Here is an 18,406-nt window from a genome sequence, read left to right as displayed (position 1 = left end):
TTCAAGAATATCCAGGAAGACACATCCTTAATACCAACTTCTTCCCATTAATGCTAAAATGGCACACTCTACTAAGTATTGATACCACTATGCTACAATTATTTGTGACAAAGGTCGAGGCTTACTCTAAAGTAGTGCATCCCAAGCTTAAAAGTGCACACAATCACCTGAGGATATTATCAAAATGAAGATTAACTGAATTTTGGTAACAGGTGTGGCCTGAATCCTGTATTTCTAAGTCCTCAAATGATGCCCAAGCTGCTGGTCCCAGGGCTATACTTTGAGTAGCAAGGCTCAGGAGATGGGGTCTGCAAACTACAGTTCACAGGCCAAATGTAGTCCACCACCTGATTTTGTGAATATGTTTTACTGGAACACAGCTATGCTCATCTGTTTACATATGGTTTATGGTTGGTATTTGTATTATAACTGCAGAGTTCAATAGTTGCAACAGAGACCCTGTGGCCTGCAAAGCTTAAAATATGTATTATATGCCCTTTTATAAAAAATGTTGGCTTATCTCTATTCAAGAACACTGCTTTTCAACCTATTTTAATCCAAACCCCCATGATTCTATGAAACTTGCCTCATTCTATTTTCTTTCTTTTTTTTGAAGACAGGGTCTTACTGTGTAGCCCAGGCTGGAGTGCAGTGGCTATTCACAGGCATAATCATCACACACTACGGCCTCAAACTCCTGGGCTCAAGTGATCCTCCTGCCTCAGCCTCCTGAGTAGATGGGACTATAGGTACAAATCACTGTGCCTGACTCTCATTCTATTTTCAGCACATCTCTAAGGCCAGAAAACATATTGCTAAACTTTACTTTCTATAATTTAGATAATAAAAACAATAAATGTATTAAATATGCTTTTTTAAGCTACATATGTCCTTTCCTTCCCTTTTCCTCAGTGGAGGCTAGTACATGTCCTGCCCCCACCAAACTCACCAATACCATGTTAAAGTTTTGAATTTTGCTGACAAGCCAATAATTACTGATAACCTAGGAAACTTGCTTCTAGACTATGAAAAAAACAATGTGGGAAAAGTTGGCTTTGGGCTTAAATTCCAACACTTACTCTTATACAGAGAAAGCCTTGTTTACCTCTATGGTATGCCAAAAGGGAAAAGAATGACACAGTATTTGGGACTTCAATAAAACAGCTTCCAAAACTACCTCTGATGTCAGCCCTCTGTCTCATACCATTTACATGCGCATCAGCAGCTACTGTATATAGGAGAATATGTAATGATCAAGGTAACCATGAACAATCTAGAAAAGTAAATGTATGATATATTCTATCCTACATTTGACATACATCAAACTTTGACTATCTAAAATAGTTAAAGTTAAGCTTTCATTGCACAGAATATATATTTACCTTGAACATTACTATATTTCCTTTGCTGAAACTTTCCTTTACATTACTGATGGAGGAATATGTTTATTAAACATCACCCTTAGTATTGGATTTAATCTTTATATATCTGCTGTCAAGGTTATATTTATCCAGAGACAGAGAGAAAGAAAGAGATCTTTTAAAGATTTTTTCAGGATACCTGGATAGTGGGGTTTTTGAAGATGATACTCTGTTTTCCATTTGCTCAGACTTAGAAGCAGCATCAGTTCTTTCCTCCTTATCAGACATAATCATCTCATCCTGAGGTAAATGAGGCATATTCTTTTCTGTATGTGTATCTATTATTTTATCAAGAGATCTTGATCCTATACTCTGAAAAGTTGGTTCAACTTGTGCTTTTTGAGGTTCTGAAGTTGTATGTGTGCTTCCTGAGGTAGAAAAAAGACTTTGTCCCTTGTAAGACTCCCCTTCAAAAAAGAGAGCAAATCGTAAGCACACATATTAAAATTAATATATTCAGTTTAATCACAATATTTGAAACAAAAAAAGCCATGGTATTCTATAATAAACCTACCCTAGTAAGAATAAGCTAAATTGTAACTATTGGTTTTCTTAAACTATTAAGAATATTATAACTGGTTAAAAGGTATAGTAACAACTTCTGCACTCAGATACAAAATAACCATATCAATATATTTTGACCTAGAAAATCTTTTTTCCAGAAATAATTCCTAAATTTATTAATGAAAGGGTTATCATTTCCTAAAAATCTAAGGTTTGTTAAAGCCTAGATGGTAAACCAACCTAAAATATAGGTGGTTAATTCTTGGGTACCACTCAAGTTTAGCTAAAAAGTTATCTTTCCTTCACTAAATAGTAGACAAAAGCCAAATAGAAATTAATTGGGACAAAATCATAAATTTCTTATTAAATAAAAAACCCATTTTCCCTTAGGACACCTATTTCTAAGGCCTTGCTCCCAGTGAGAGCATTATAGTTACGTGAAGTAGAATGAAGTTGTAAGTATACCTGAAGAAATAATCAGATTAAAGTTGGTCCAAAATATCATATTCACTAATATTTCAATAATGCTGTGATTTATTTAATATTTTCACTGGAGAGAACGAGACAGATGAGAGAAATCTTTGGCTGCCTTAGTCACAAGGGAAATAGACCCTAAATGGTTTAATACCCCAGAAAGATTTTAAAATCTTATACAAATAGAAGATCTTTTGAATCTCTTAAGTAACTTAAGCTTGAAAAGATCTCTAGTACTAAACTAATTTTCAGGGTAAAGTTAAGAACTTATTTTTAAAAATGCCTTTATATTTAGCTTTCTTATTCCTAAAATGTAGTTGTTGGAAGCCATGTGGTTTTTCTGTTGATGGGGATAGATGAAAGGAGTTGCTTTTACTTATCAAAGTACCAAATGCAAGGCCTTAGCAGGAAAGAGCTATTAAAAATAAAAGTATTATTCCTAGAGAAAAGTGATCATGACTCTGCTCCAACCTCATGTATGAACAAAATGCATCAAAAATAATCAGGGGTACTTAGCAAAATGCAATTGTGTTAAAATTTATTTCACTCACCTGTTTCCTCAAAAACACTTGTTAATTCCTTTGAACACACCTATTTTAAGAAAATTTATACAACAATTTAGAAATACATTTATCAAGTGAAATTAAAATTAATTTCCTTCCTTCCTTTTTTTTAAGTAAAGAAAGCACGTATCTCCCCAGAAAGCTCTAGGGTCAGACATGTCTTATAGGAATTCTACCAAACCTTTATGGAAAACATACTGCTATTATTACATAAACTGTTCCAGAGCCCATTTGCAGAGAAAAAGCTGACAAATGCCTTTTATAAATCAAGTATAATATTAATACCAACTAGCCAGTCTCACTTGACATCAGTGCAAAAGTATCAAATGAAATACTACACAAGGAACACATAAAAAGACTAATATATCACAATCAAATAGAGTTTGCTTCGTAAGTGCAAAGTGATTCAACATTATGAAATCTAACATAATTCAACAATCTGAGGAGAAAAATCATCTCTATTTGCAAAAAACATCCAATATTATCCATTCTTTAAAAAAATTAATAAAATGGAATAGACATTTTCTTAATACCATAAAATACAACTATTGCAATCCAAAAGCCAGCAACCCATATAATAAATACTTGACGTACTCCCACTAAAATAAGGAATAAGAAAAAAGATGTGCACTATTGGGACTTTTAACCTTGCTTTTTGAGTTATATCATCCAATATAATTAGAAAAAAAGAAAAATTAGAACTATAAAAAGTATAAGAATTAAAATTATATTTCCAGATGACATTTATTTACCTTCAAAACCTAAGAGAAACCAACTGAAACCAACTGCAGATAATGAGGGAACACGGTAAGCTCTCTAGATAGAATAGAACTGGATGATGGCTGGGTGTGGTGGTTCACGCTTATAATCTCAACACTTTGGGAGGTAAAAGCAGGAGGACCACTTGAGGCGACAAATTTGAGACCAGCCTGAGCAAGAGCAAGACCTCACCTCTACCCAAAATAGAAAACTTAGCCAGGAGTAGTAGCAAGTGGTGGTGTGTGCCTGTAGTCCCAGCTACTTGGGAGGCTGAGGCAGGAAGATCACTTGAGCCCAGGAGTTCGAGGTTGCTGTGAGCTATGATGATGCCTTTGCACTCTAGCCAGGGTGACAGAGCAAGACTCTTGTCTCAAGGGAAAAATAAACAAACAAACAAAAAAACCATTGTGATACTGGCCCCAGAACAAATAGATGAATCAATGTAAAAGAAAGGGAAGTTCAGGAATATATACAAACACATATGAAGATTTTGTATCTCATAGAAGCACAATTTCCTATTTTCAGTAGAAAATAGATTATTCAATAAATGATTAAAAGTATCTGGGGAAGGCCGGGCACGGTGGCTCAGGCCTGTAATCCCAGCACTCTGGGAGACCGAGGCGGGCAGAATGCTTGAGGTCAGGAGTTCGAAACCAGCCTGAGCAAGAGCGAGACTCCGTCTCTACTATAAATAGAAAGAAATTAATTGGCCAACTAACATATATAGAAAAAATTAGCTGGGCATGGTGGCGCATGCCTGTAGTCCCAGCTACTCGGGAGGCTGAAGCAAGAGGATTGCTTGAGCCCAGGAGTTTGAGGTTGCTGTGAGCTAGGGTGACACCACGGCACTCACTCTAGCCTGGGCAACAAAGTGAGACTCTGTCTTTAAAAAAAAAAAGTATCTGGGGAAAACTGGCCCTATTCCTTTCACAAAAATATATTCTAGACAAATCTATAATATTAACTAGAAAGTTTTAATCTCAAAGGACTTTCAATGTATAACATAATCAAGAGAAGCCACACATAAAAGGACTGATAAATCTGATTACAGAAAAATAAAAAATGTTTGCAAGTCTATCTGACTACAGGGTGTGTACATTCTACAATTGTTGTACAGGTTGATGATCCTAAATCCAAAAATCTGCAATCTTAAAATGCTCCAAAATCCAAAACTTTTCGAGCACCAACATGAAACTCAAAGGAAATGCTCACTGGAACATTTCAGAATTTGGATTTTTGGACTTGGGATGCTGAACCAGCAAGTATAATGCAAATATTCCAAAACTTGAAAAAAATCTGAAATCTGAAACACCAAGCTTTTCAGAAAAAGAATACTCAACCTGCACAAGCAATTTTTTTCTTGTTAAAATGCTAATTAAAAAAAAGTTTATAAAATAAAAATCACAAGTAAGTCCAATCAACACTATACTTTTCTTACATATTCACACCCATGGCATATCATTTTTTAAATATCATCATTTAAAGAGCTATCATTTTTTAAATGGCATATTATAATCTGGTGACCTAGTTTTATATTTAGTAAAAGTACTACGGTCTTTTGTCCATGTCATTAAACATACACTTTTTTAGAAAAGAGATGAGATCTCACTATGTCATCCAGGCTGAAGTGCAGTAGCTATTCACAGGTGCAATTACAGCATAAGACAACCTCAAACTCCTAGATTGAAGCAATCCTCCCGTTTAGGCCTCTGAAGTCCAGGGACTACAAACATACATACATCCCCATGCCCAGCTTAAACATACTTTTAAAATAAAACATGGTATTGTCCACATGGAATGCTGATAAAGTGTTAAAACTGGGTGACTGGTACATCGGGGTAACATTATACTAGTCTATCTTTTAATATGTTTGAAATTTTTCATATTAAAAAGTTAATCCAAAAATATCTGCATGAGAAAACAAAAAAAAAAAAATGACACGCTGGGAAAAAAATATCTGCAGCTCATTATCATAGACATATATGTCAGATCTATAAGAAAAATATCAACCAAAAATGAAAAATGGGTAAAGAATATAAAAAGTCATTTCACAGAAAAGGAAATATACATGGCTCTTAAGCATACAAAAATGTTTAATGTAGGCCAGGCATGGTAGCTCACGCCTGTAATCCTAGCACTCTGGGAGGCTGAGCCGGGCGGATCGCTCGAGGTCAGGAGTTCAAAACCAGCCTGAGTGAGACCCCGTCTTTACTAAAAATAGAAAGAAATTAATTGGCCAGCTAAATATATATAGAAAAAATTAGCCGGGTATGGTGGCACATGCCTGTAGTCCCAGCTACTTGGGAGGCTAACGCAGTAGGATTGCTTGAGCCCAGGAGATTGAGGTTGTTGTGAGCTAGGTGATGCCACGGAACTCACTCTAGCCTGGGCAACAAAGTGAGACTCTGTCTCAATAAATAAATAAATAATGTTTAATCTGATTCATAAGTAGATAAATTAAAACTATTCTTATATATACTATTTTTTATCTACCAAATATATAAAAGTATACTTGCTCTATATCTACTATCACTCAAAAACTACTTTTCCTTTGAGAACATAGATTTTAAATTGACTTTTTCATAGTGTAGTAATAAATTATGGTAAGCACCAGAAACCAAAACAAGAGAGTGCTAGGAACCCTACAATACAGTGGCTGGAAACTAATTCTTCATGGTCTGGGCAGACTTCCCTGAGGCAGTGATGTTTGAGCTAAAGAAGTCTGTGTTTTGCAAGGGAATGCTTCACTCAGAAGGGACAGCAACTGAAATGCCTGGGACATGAAGGATTACAGTGCATTCAAGAAACTGAAAGATGGCCAATGTGGCTAAAAAGTAAGACAGAAACTAGCATAAAATGAGACAAGACACAGAAATGGGCCCAACCATACAGGGCTTTCGAGGCTCTGGCTTTATTCCTAAGAGCAACAGGAAGCTTTAAGCATTAGAATGATAATATTACTATTATCTTTGAAACATTAGGAAACCTGTTCAGATAGGTAAAGTATCTTAACCATTATCTCATAGCTACTAGGTGGTACAACCAAGATCCAGATCTGTATAATGTTTGTTTTTTTTTGGAGACAGAGTCTCGCTTTGTTGCCCAGGCTAGAGTGAGTGCAGTGGCATCAGCCTAGCTCACAGCAACCTCAATCTCTTGGGCTCAAGCAATCCTGCTGCCTCAGCCTCCCAAGTAGCTGGACTATGGGCATGCGCCACCATGCCCGGCCAATTTTTTCTATGTATATTAGTTGGCCAATTAATTTCTTTCTATTTATAGTAGAGACGGGGTCTCGCTCTTGCTCAGGCTGGTTTCGAACTCCTGACCTCGAGCAATCCGTCCGCCTCGGCCTCCCAGTGCTAGGATTACAGGCGTGAGCCACAGCGCCCGGCCCCTGTATAATGTTTTTGGCCTTGTTTTTAGCCACTGCCAGAGAACTGGGTTTCTGATTAATGTTCATCAATTTCCACCTAGAACTGGCTGAAAGTGAAAATCCAAAACTTGTTTTACCTAGCTCACTTATAATGAAATGTGTCAGAACTATCTGAATGTATATAAAAGTTGGAAGAATCTAAAGGAAAAAATAGGACCAGGTCTGTTTCAATATGGCCATCTTATTTACTTAATGATTCTATCTTACCTCAGAGGTATATTCTTGACAATCATCTTTTGAAGTGAGTGAAGTTTTTTTGGCAGGAGGAACATCATCACTTTCAAGACTGCAATGAAATCTCTTCTTGGATGTAAGATCCAAATTAGCAGGAGGCTTTTCAGAACCATCTTTTCCAGAATTAGATAAACACATGGCATCTTGACCAACTGAAGTTACTGGTAAACAAATACTGCATGCAAAGTAAATACACATTAAATCAGTACAATCAGTCCAATAAAAAAATTCCCATAAAACCAAAAAATTCCAATAAAACAAAAAAACTCCAAGCTAACTTATACATGGACATGGTCATAAAAATTGTAGTTTTGAGCTCCATTCATACTTAAAAGGCTCACAGCTTAAATTCCATAATATTGAATTAAATCTGAGTTATATAAAGTGTTTTCTTTGTCTGTAAAGTTAAGCTTTTAATCTAAAATGTCCCCTCCTAATATAAAAAGCTCCAATTTCTAATGCCACTTTATAGACAATTAAGTGCCTGAAGCAATGGAAGTTGAAATACAACTTAACCTTTCTACAATAAAGAATTAAAATAGGAGTATCAAGAATACATAAAAACGTTATCTCTTTGTACTATTTTTTGCAAATTTCTGTGAACATATATAGTTCAGTCTTTTTGTGTGTTTATATGTATATATGTTTACAAAGTAACCATACATTTTACAGATGCCATTTTATTTCCAGACTGCTATTTTTTTTTCTGTGACAGGGTCTTGCTCTGTCACCCAGGCTAAAGTGCAGTGACCAGACCACAGCTCACTGCAGCCTCGAACTCCTGAACTCAAGCCATCCTCCTGCCTCAGCCTCCTATGTACCTGGAACTACAGGCAGATGCCACCACATTCAGCTATTTTCCTCCCCTCCCCCCTCCCCCCCCAGATAAGGTCTCACTCTGTCATTGGGGCTAGAGTGCAGTGGCGTCATCACAGCTCACTGCAACCTCCAACTCCTGGGCTCTAGTGATTCTCCTGCCTCATCTCCCGCAATACCATGCCCAGCTAATTTTTGTAGAAATGTGGGTCTCACTCTTGCTCAGGCTACTCCAGTACTCCTGGCCTCAAGCAGTCCTCCTGCCTTTGCCTCCTCCCAAAGTGCTGGAATTACAGGTATGAGCCACTATACCTGGCCCAGACTGCTAAATAATTTTAGCTTTAAAAATAAAATATCAAAGAAGTTTCATACAGAAGCCATATTATATTAAACATTTTTTTAAGAGACAGGGTCTTGCTCTGTCACTCAGTTTGAAGTACAAGTGGCATGATCATAGCTCACTATATCCTCAAATTCCTGGCCTCTCATGTAGCTACGACTACAGGCACTTGCCACCACATTGGCAATTTTTTTAAATTTTTGTAGACACGGGGTCTCACTATGTTGCCAGCTGGTCTCAAACTCCAGGCTTCAAGCAATCTTCCTGCCTGGCCTCACACAGTGCTAGGATTACAGGTGTGAGCCACCATGCCCAGACATACTGACCATTTAAATAGCACCTTTATCAAACACAAAAATCAACCACATTACATTTCTTCTCTAAGTTACCACATAAATACTAAATAAGATCTCCACAACAATTACAAATAATGTTGGTGAATGGGTTGCTCTATTAACACTACTCAATTCATCAAGCACCTTTCCTTCTAGGAAAAACAGTTTAACTCATTCATTACCTCATGTCACCCCTTTCTTCGGTATTCACTGATTTGACCAATATGGGTGCTGGCAGTAAAGGGTTTGGCATTAACTGTGCAGTGGCATCTGTAAATTCTTCTACTGCATTAGTTGGTATTTCCACCAGAGTTAAAATGAATGCTTGTTCATCCTCTCCTTCTTGATGTACATTAGCAACTAGATTCACTATCAAAGTTTAAAAATTAGTAATGAAAAGCTGAACCATAAAATTAAAAAATCACTGATTTATTTCATTTCTAAACACTGTCAGAATTTATCACTTAGATTAAATTATACCCCAAAAAAAGTAATTTCATAAAGGATAAAGATGATCTACTATGGGGAGGATTTATACCTCTGAATAACAAAACTGGTACACAAAATATTTAAAGATTTTTTAAAATTTAAGGCCACCGTAGACTAAAAAACTGCTTTGTGCTTTTCCATAGTTAAATGGGAGGTAAAAATCATACTATCAGGTTCTATGACACTTCACTGAAGCAGATTATCATACCTGTTAGGTCTTGAGGATTGATTACATTCTCTTCTTGGACTTCTGGAATACTAGTTGGTATGCACTGCCATAAAAAATCAAAATGAAAGTGAGGTTGGCCAGATCTCAATTTTAAAAAGTCTTCCTGACAACATGATATAGGGAAGTGATCTTATTTCAAAATCATAGACTTATCTAACCATATATAATTGTCAAGTGTTTTGAAACTTTTAGCCATGCCAATAAACTTTTGATTCATTTAAATAAACATAAATACAAAGAATTCTCACTACATCGTTAAATATGTGTATTCTGTGAAATGATTTTTTTTTTTGAGACAGATGTTGCCTGGGCTAGAGTGCCATAGCGTCAGCCTACCTCAAAGCAACCTCAAACTCCTGGGCTCAAGCGATCCTCCTGCCTCAGCCTCCCAAGTAGCTGGGACTACAGCCATGCACCACCATGCCTGGCTAATTTTTTTTTCCTATATATTTTTAGTTGTCCAGCTAATGTCTATTTTTTCAGTAGAGACGGGGTCTCGCTCTTGCTCAGGCTGGTCTCGAACTCTTAAGCTCAAACAATCTACCCGCCTTGGCCTCCCAGAGTGCTAGCAATATAGGCATGAGCCATCTCCCCCAGCCTATGAAATGATTTTTGAAGTGACAGAATAAAGAGATCCAACTCCTCAACCTTCTCTCTGGGCGAGGTGCAGTAGCTCACGCCTGTAATCCTAGCACTCTGGGAGGCCAAGGCGGGCGGATTACTCAAGGTCAGGAGTTCGAAACCAGCCTGAGCAAGAGCAAGACCCTGTCTCTACTATAAACAGAAAGAAATTAATTGGCCAACTAATATATATAGAAAAAATTAGCAGGGCATGGTGGCACATGCCTGTAGTCCCAGCTACTTAGGAAGCTGAAGCAGAAGGACTGCCTGAGCCCAGGAGTTTGAGGTTGCTGTGAGCTAGGCTGATGCCACAGCACTCACTCTTAGACTGGGCAACAAAGTGTGACTTTGTCTCAAAAAAAAAAAAAAAAGTAACCTTCTCTCTGCTCCTATCACACCAGTCATTGTACCATTAGTAGGTGACATTTCAGTGGAGGCAAACCACTCTCCTTGCCTTGAGTATGGTTCCTTCCAATCTGTTTTCCACAAAACTACAAACACTGTTTTTTCTAAAATGCAATCCTGATGGTAATTCTCTACTACTTAAAAACTTAAAACTTTCATTTTGCAACCAAAATGTCAATGTCAATAATTGATTCAAGCAAGAATCACCAATGGATACTATAACTATTGGGTGACAGGTTGCTGGGTCTCATTTGACAAATTACTTACTAATACAAAGTGCCATTACAATGGAGAAATACGGCAGGCACCATTCTGGCCAACTGATCAGTCAGCATTACCAGTAATGGGAAAAACTGATATATGTATCTCCTGATGAGATGTAAAAACAAAGACCACATCATTACCTATGTAGTAATTGTGAATCCAGTAATGAGGAAGCAATAAAAAGAGCTCTAGACCTGCTTAGACTCATCTAAAATATCAAATTCACAAAGTAAGAAAAAAGGCAAGAGAAATATTCTAGATTGAAGGAAAATAAAGAGAAATGACAACTAAATGCAATGTGGTAAACTTGACTGGATCCTGAATTTAAAAAACCTATAATAGACATGATTGGGCCAACTATGGAAATTTGAATGGGAACTGTATATTATGTATTATTATTGAAACAACGTTAATAATATGGTAACACTTATTGTGACAATAGTATTGTTACTTCTCTGTAAGAGAATGTCCTTTTTCTTTTTAGATACAAGATGATGGAGTATTTAGAAATAGAAGGCTCAGGTTTGCAACTTACTTTCGAATGGTTCAGTTTTTAAATCTATCCATCCATCCATCCATCCATCCATCCATCCATCCATCCATCCATCCATAGAGATGGAGAACAAAATGGGGAAAGAAAGGAAATAAATCACAAAAAGTATTAACAATCAATGAGTTCAAGTAAAGGGTATGGGAGAATTCTTTAAAAGAGTCTTGTAACTTTTCTCTAAGTTTGAAATTATTTCAAAATAAAAGTAAAAATTAAAAAGATAGGCGGGGTGGGAATTGTATACCATTAGATGCAACCAAACTCTTTAGCATGTCATAAAAATCCTTTTATAATCTGTCTACAAGCTACCTTTCTAACTTCTACTCTAATGTATTCTACTTATAACTACTTATAGTCACTGAACATGTCATGCTATTCTTTACCCATGTTCCTCTCTCCCTTTAACTTGCTAATTTATACTTGTTCTTCAAGTTTAAGAATTCTTTCTTGGCCAGGCACAGTGGCTCCCGCCTGTAATCATCACACTCTGGGAGGCTGAGGCGGGCGGATTGCTCTAGGTCAGGAGTTCAAAACCAGCCTGAGCAAGAGCGAGACCCCGTCTCTACTATAAATAGAAAGAAATTAATTGGCCTACTAATATATATAGAAAAAACTAGCTGGGTATGGTGGCATATGCCTGTAGTCCCAGCTACTCGGGAGGCTGAGGCAGAAGGATTGCTTGAGCCCAGGAGTTTGAGGTTGCTGTGAGTTAGGGTGACCCCACAGCACTCACTACTCTAGCCTGGGCAACAAAGCAAGACTCTGTCTCAAAAAAAAAAAAAAAAAAAATTCTCTCACCTGAAGAATTTTTTTTAAAGAAAATGCTAATGCCTAGGCCCCATTCCTAGAGATTCATTTAATTAGATCAGATCTTCTGCTACAGAGTCTTGTGCAAATCTAACAAGCACGTATCAAATTTAACCATTCATTTACTCATCTGTCTCCCACAAATTTGTATCCTTGCTACCTAACATAGTGTCAGATACACTACAGTATCATCTCCATAAACACATTCTGTGAATGAACTCCTCAGATCCAAAATTCACTAAGAAGTGAATTTTTTGTGTATAAAACACTTCCTTTTTCAAAACTTTTACAACAAAGCTGGGTATTAGCTATGCTATCTCCATGTTCTAGAGACTGAAAACACACACTCAGTTAAAATTCTATCACAATATATTCTTGCAAAGTAAAACTATAGAGAAAGAAAGCAGAGCCATGGTTGTTAGGGATGAGAGTAGGGAGAGAGGGTTTAAGTAAGAAAGGGCACCAGGGAATTTCAGGGTGATGTAACAGTATGTATCTGGTTACATAACTGTATTGGTTATATAATTGTATATATTTGTAATAACTTATAGAACTGTACACTAAAAAGGGTGAAGGTTATTTTACACAAATTTATACCTTAATTTTTTTAAATGGAGAAACAATGCCTTACTGGCCCTTGTTATGTTTTACATTCTTTTACCTCTGATACACTGTCTCCTTTAGAGTCCTTTCTCAGAGGCTCTTCAACAGAACTCTCACCAAGAACCACATCCAAACCAAGTATGTGAGGCCTTATCTCAGAGGAAACAACCGGAGCAACTGACAATACCTGAACCTCTTGAGATCTTTCTTCTTGATCTTCATTTCTGAAAAAGAATTTTAGCATGTTATTTGAAATCAGGCTAACAACACAGAATGATTTTTATAGCTAGGTATTTCAAAGATCATCTAATTTGATAGTTTTTAAACTTCTAAAATATATTTAATGCAACAGTACTACTCCCTTTTTCAAGCAAATTATTACATCTACAGCTTATGGCTATAGCTGAAACAGAATATAAAATGAATTTCAGAATCTCTCCCCTCTTTTACCTTTCAGTTAGGTTTACTTCTTGAGAAATACTGGTCCCTTTGATACCATGCATACATGCCAATTTGCTCTGCTCCTTACTCTCTGCTGTTGTAACTGGTCCAAGGTTTTTATCTTCCAATTCTGTTGCTTCAGAAGCATTTTTCTCAGTTTCTTAAATAAAAAACACTTAAGATATATAGTCCAAAATAATACAGCTAAAATGTCCATATTAGAAACATATTCTCTCTTAAAATATAAATCATTAGATAGTGACTCATCCAAACTTCTCTAAATCCAAAAATCAAGTTTATTCATCACATGGCAGAAGGTGGTCCTGGCCAATGATAATTTCGAACAGTAAAACAGATGATCCTCTACTGTAGATATTTCACTCCTGTCTGCCATCGCAATTGTATCCCCACATTATGGTAATAGCACTAATAATCAGAAACTCACGTAGAAAAGAAATTTAGAAGTAGATACACACAAGGTCTGGCTAGTTCCACCTTAGGGGACATCTTGGGGAGGGGAGCTGTGTGGCAAAGAATAATGTCACAGGGAGAAGAAAAAGACTTCCATATAAAAGAAATTTGAGTCCGCAGACTGAGAGAGCTTATGAAAAAAGTGATCTCTCACAGTTCTTGTATATTTTTTGTGTTTACTGCAATGCCATAAACCTTAAATACCACACAAAGTACCACTAATAATGCTGGAAACTCCCCCAAGAAGCAGAGAGAAGTCATGACATTATAAATTAAATAACAGAATTGCTTGATACATACTGCAGATGGAGGTCTGCAGCTGCAGTTGCCTACCATTGATCTTATTCATCTTATAAACTGACAACATAAACTTTAGGTATCAATAAATACAATATAACACAGATTTGTAAATGTATTTTCTTTATGATTTTCTTAATAATGTTCTTTTCTCTAGCTTACTTTACTGTATAAATACAGTATATAATACATATAACATACAAAATATGTATTAATCAACTATTTATCTTATCAGTAAGGCCACTGGTTAACAGTAGGATATCAGTATTTAAGTTTTTGAGGAATCAAAAATTATATACAGATTTTTGACTACACAAGGGGTCAGCACCCCTAGTTCAAGGGTTAACTATATATGGTATGTGTATAAAAAAAGAGAAACCAGGCCGGGCGCTGTGGCTCACGCCTGTAATCCTAGCTCTTGGGAGGCCGAGGCGGGCGGATTGCTCAAGGTCAGGAGTTCAAAACCAGCCTGAGCAAGAGCGAGACCCCGTCTCTACTATAAATAGAAAGAAATTAATTGGCCAACTGATATATATATAAAAAATTAGCCGGGCATGGTGGCGCATGCCTGTAGTCCCAGCTACTTGGGAGGCTGAGGCAGGAGGATCGCTTGAGCCCAGGAGTTTGAGGTTGCTGTGAGCTAGGCTGATGCCACGGCACTCACTCTAGCCTGGGCAACAAAGTGAGACTCTGTCTCAAAAAAAAAAAAAAAAAAAAGAGAAACCATTTGATCAACTACAGCAAAACTGTACTAGTACTTAAACTAGTTGGTGGATTTATGAATATTTATAGCTCATTTTACTATTTTGTATGTCTGAAATTTATTTATAGTAAGTTAAAACAATTTTAATGACTGAATATCCTTTGAAATGCTATGGAACTTTTTGTGTCAAAGGAATTTTGTAACTTGCAAGAGAAGAATAAAATTTACCTCTTTGAGTGTCTACTTCTTCCTCTTTGGTTGCACACAAACTGGGAACTTCCTGATGAATATCAAAGCTGTTGGTCCCTAAAATCTTCTCAAGATTTGGTTTAGGCTTAGCAAATCTACTTCTCATTTTCAAATTGTTGGTTACGTTAGAAGCTTTACTCCTAGAAATGGAGAGATGGGGGAGAGAAATTTATCAACCATGTAAGATCTTGCTCTCTCACATTGATACAGTCTGTCTAGCACTGATACAGTTAACACCCTGTCAGGTGCCACATTGTCTAAAAGTGTTCATTTCTTTTTTTTTTTATTTATTTTTTTTTTTTGAGACAGGATCTTGCTCTTCTGCCCAGCTGGAGTGCGGTAGCATCATCATAGCTCATTGCAGCCTCAGACTCCTGGGCTCAAGTGATCCTCCCACCTCAGCCTCCTAAATAGCTGGGACTACAGGTACATGCCACCACTCAGCTAAATGTTTTTATTTTTTGTAAAAATGGGTCCTGCTAGCCGGGAACAGAGGCTCACACCAATATACCTAGCACTCTGGAAGGCTGAGGCGGACAGATTACTCAAGGTCAGGAGTTCAAAACCAGCCTGAGCGAGACCCCGTCTCTACTATAAAAATAGAAAGAAATTAATTGGCCAACTAATATATATATATATATAAAAAAAAAATTAGCCGGGCATGGTGGCCCATGTCTGTAGTCCCAGCTACTCGGGAGGCTGAGGCAGGAGTATTGCTTGAACCCGGGAGTTTGAGGTTGCTGTGAGCTAGGCTGATGCCACGGCACTCACTCTAGCCTGGGCAACAAAGCAAGACTCTGTCTCAAAAAAAAAAAAAAAATGGGTCTTGCTATGTTACTCAGGCTGGTCTCAAATTCCTGGGCTCAAGTGACCCTCCGGACTCCGCCTCCCATAGTGCTGGGATTACAGGTATGAGCCACCACATCCAGACTAAAAGTGCTCATTTCTTAATGCTAAAATTATAAAGTAGTAACTTTACTAGAGGTCTTAAGAAGAGAATCCAGACCATGTTTGTAAAAGAGAGAATATATTTTATTTAATACACAAACCTATTTCATTACAGCTTCAAAGATATACAACCTATACTGTTATAATTTTAACATGCAAACCATTAAACTAAAACCAAAATCAACCAACCTTTACTTTAAAGGGTAAGAAATTAGCATTGCCTACTTTACATTTACATACGCATTTTTCAAAGCTATTAACTAAATTGATGGTAGGTTTAATTATATTTATTAATTGAATACGAAAATAAACCTGGTTGATGTAGTATTCTCCTTTACTCCCTCCATTAAACCACTTTCTTCTCTAGTAATTTGTTCCTCCAATACAATCTTGTTTTCTTCAAATGATGCAGGAAATGTACTAACAACAGGTGAAGAAAGCTCCTGACATTCGTGAACAATTTCATGATTTACATTATCTGGGCTGAAAGGAATATGGCTTTTATCCTTCGAATGAGCATGAGGAAGTACACATATTCCTACTGCAGGAAAAGAAACAAAATTAAATTTACCCAAAATAAATAGATATTCAAATGAAATAAATTCTCTAACATTCAATAACTATAAAATTCTATATTATAGTTAAAGTTTTCTTGTATGGCTCCAAATTTAAATTTATGATCTATATTTCACACCAGTGATAAATTTAACAATTCTTATAGACTGAAACTTTATGCTAAAAATGAGTTATTGTGTTACTTGAGTGGCTACATAATCTCTGACCACTTGCCAGATAGGATTGCCTTCATTTATAATTTATTAAAACCTATATTTTATGTTGTAGAAATTTATGATAGGCTCCACTGCAATACTGTGCCATTGAGAAAGAAGCCCTATATGGAACACAAAATCAGAGACTTTCCTGGTAAAGTTATGGTTATAAGCCTAGAAGTCTAACAGCTAAAACGAATGGCAAGTCATGTAGCACCAGTCAAAATAAGTACCAATAAATAATTAGCATAACTATCTATGTAATGTAGTTAAAAGATACTAAAATAGTAAAGATCATAGCTTCTCTGTAAATTCAGCCTAATATATATTAAAAATCTGGGTTAACATATCTTGTGGTTCTGTCCAAACTGTCAAAACAGTTTAAATTCTCAATAACTACTATTGCCTTTTTATACTGTATTTGTCATCTAATTGTAAAGACCATCCCAAGCAGCAACTCCTTTGGTAAAGAAACACATATAAAATGATCTGCGATCAGTTAGCTCAGTTAACCAATGATGTTCACAATGATAAAGATAGAGGACTCATTAGATACACTATTCCATGAATATAAATTATTCTTAATAAATAAAGCATATTATCTTGAATTAGCTGTCACTCCACCTAAGGAGGTTAAGTAAAATAGTGGATGAATACACACATATTACCTGTTCTAGAAAAAAAAAGTGATGACAACTGCAAATGTGAAAAGCTTATTACTCAAATGTAGGTATAATTTCTTAGAAGTTAGATTTTAAATTTCTATTTTTTGGTAGGACTTAATCTTTCATTCTTACCATCACCCTGTTCAGGAGTGATCTCTGACTGCAATACTAGATCTCCCATAGTAAGTAAAGTTATGGCAGCTTCAGTGCTTCCATCATTGGTACCTTGTGAGGAAATACAGCAATATTAAAACAGAAGAACAGGGAAATTTTTTTATTTAAAAAAGATTTTTAATTCAAGTGTTTATCTTGTAGTAACAGGTTTCAATATCCTCTGTACCATTTTATTATCTTACTAGGGTAGTGTTTTGTTCTGGTTACACACTGCATATAAAGAAATCATCAGTGGTGGCTTTTTTTACTCACTTTAAACACCAAACTCCCATTAAATAATACCTTCCAAAAAATGCTCTCATCTATGCAGATCCAGAGGAAACACTTAACAAATACTTCTTTATCAAACATTTAACTTACCTTCTAACGTAACATTCCTAGAGTCCAAGTTTTAAATACAGATGAACTATTCAATAGCTGAATCTTTTTGTTCAACTCTCCAGTAAACTGACTCATTTACTATCACCACTACTAAGTCACTGTACTAGTGTTAATTAAGCAGCTTTAGCAGTTTCCTAGTTAAGTTACCTGCCTCCTCTTGAGTATGTTCACCTGTGGTCATTTCCTAAAGGAAGAAAAGAGAAGTAACATCTTAAGTTATTTCCCTAAACACACATTCTTTCTCAAAAAGCACTACATTTTACAGGTTTTTCTATATTTTTAGTCATAATAGAGGAAACGGGTTTTTTCTTAATTGATAATTATTTATAAAATTTGATAAGAACAGGAATAACCTAAAAGCCAAATTCCTTTGTCTCTTGCCCCCGATTTTACTTTTATTATATGCAAATTTTAACTCTGATCATATTGCTATGTACATCTATCAAAATCCCTCAACTTC

At 36.2% G+C, this 18,406-nt stretch overlaps 1 protein-coding gene across 5 annotated transcripts in view; it reads right to left on the bottom strand.

The window, feature by feature from the left end:
- BDP1 (BDP1 general transcription factor IIIB subunit) overlaps positions 1-18,406 on the bottom strand; it is a 90,558-nt gene that overhangs the window by 9,112 nt on the left and 63,040 nt on the right. For 4 of the 5 annotated variants that reach the window (XM_076008086.1, XM_076008088.1, XM_076008090.1 and 1 more), the window contains 11 exons: positions 18,094-18,130; positions 17,524-17,616; positions 16,269-16,497; positions 14,988-15,148; positions 13,298-13,448; positions 12,906-13,071; positions 9,577-9,640; positions 9,062-9,248; positions 7,362-7,563; positions 2,951-2,990; positions 1,561-1,828 (listed from right to left, as the gene is read on the bottom strand). In XM_076008086.1, coding sequence (XP_075864201.1) covers positions 1,561-1,828; positions 2,951-2,990; positions 7,362-7,563; positions 9,062-9,248; positions 9,577-9,640; positions 12,906-13,071; positions 13,298-13,448; positions 14,988-15,148; positions 16,269-16,497; positions 17,524-17,616; positions 18,094-18,130 — 1,598 coding nt within the window. The remainder of the gene's footprint in view (positions 1-1,560; positions 1,829-2,950; positions 2,991-7,361; positions 7,564-9,061; positions 9,249-9,576; positions 9,641-12,905; positions 13,072-13,297; positions 13,449-14,987; positions 15,149-16,268; positions 16,498-17,523; positions 17,617-18,093; positions 18,131-18,406) is intronic. The other variant, XM_076008089.1, reaches the window with a different exon arrangement.

Source organism: Microcebus murinus, chromosome 11 (assembly GCF_040939455.1).
Source record: "Microcebus murinus isolate Inina chromosome 11, M.murinus_Inina_mat1.0, whole genome shotgun sequence".
Taxonomy (NCBI): domain Eukaryota; kingdom Metazoa; phylum Chordata; class Mammalia; order Primates; family Cheirogaleidae; genus Microcebus; species Microcebus murinus.
Note: the sequence above shows the minus strand (reverse complement) of the source record. Positions and strands in the feature narration are given on the sequence as shown.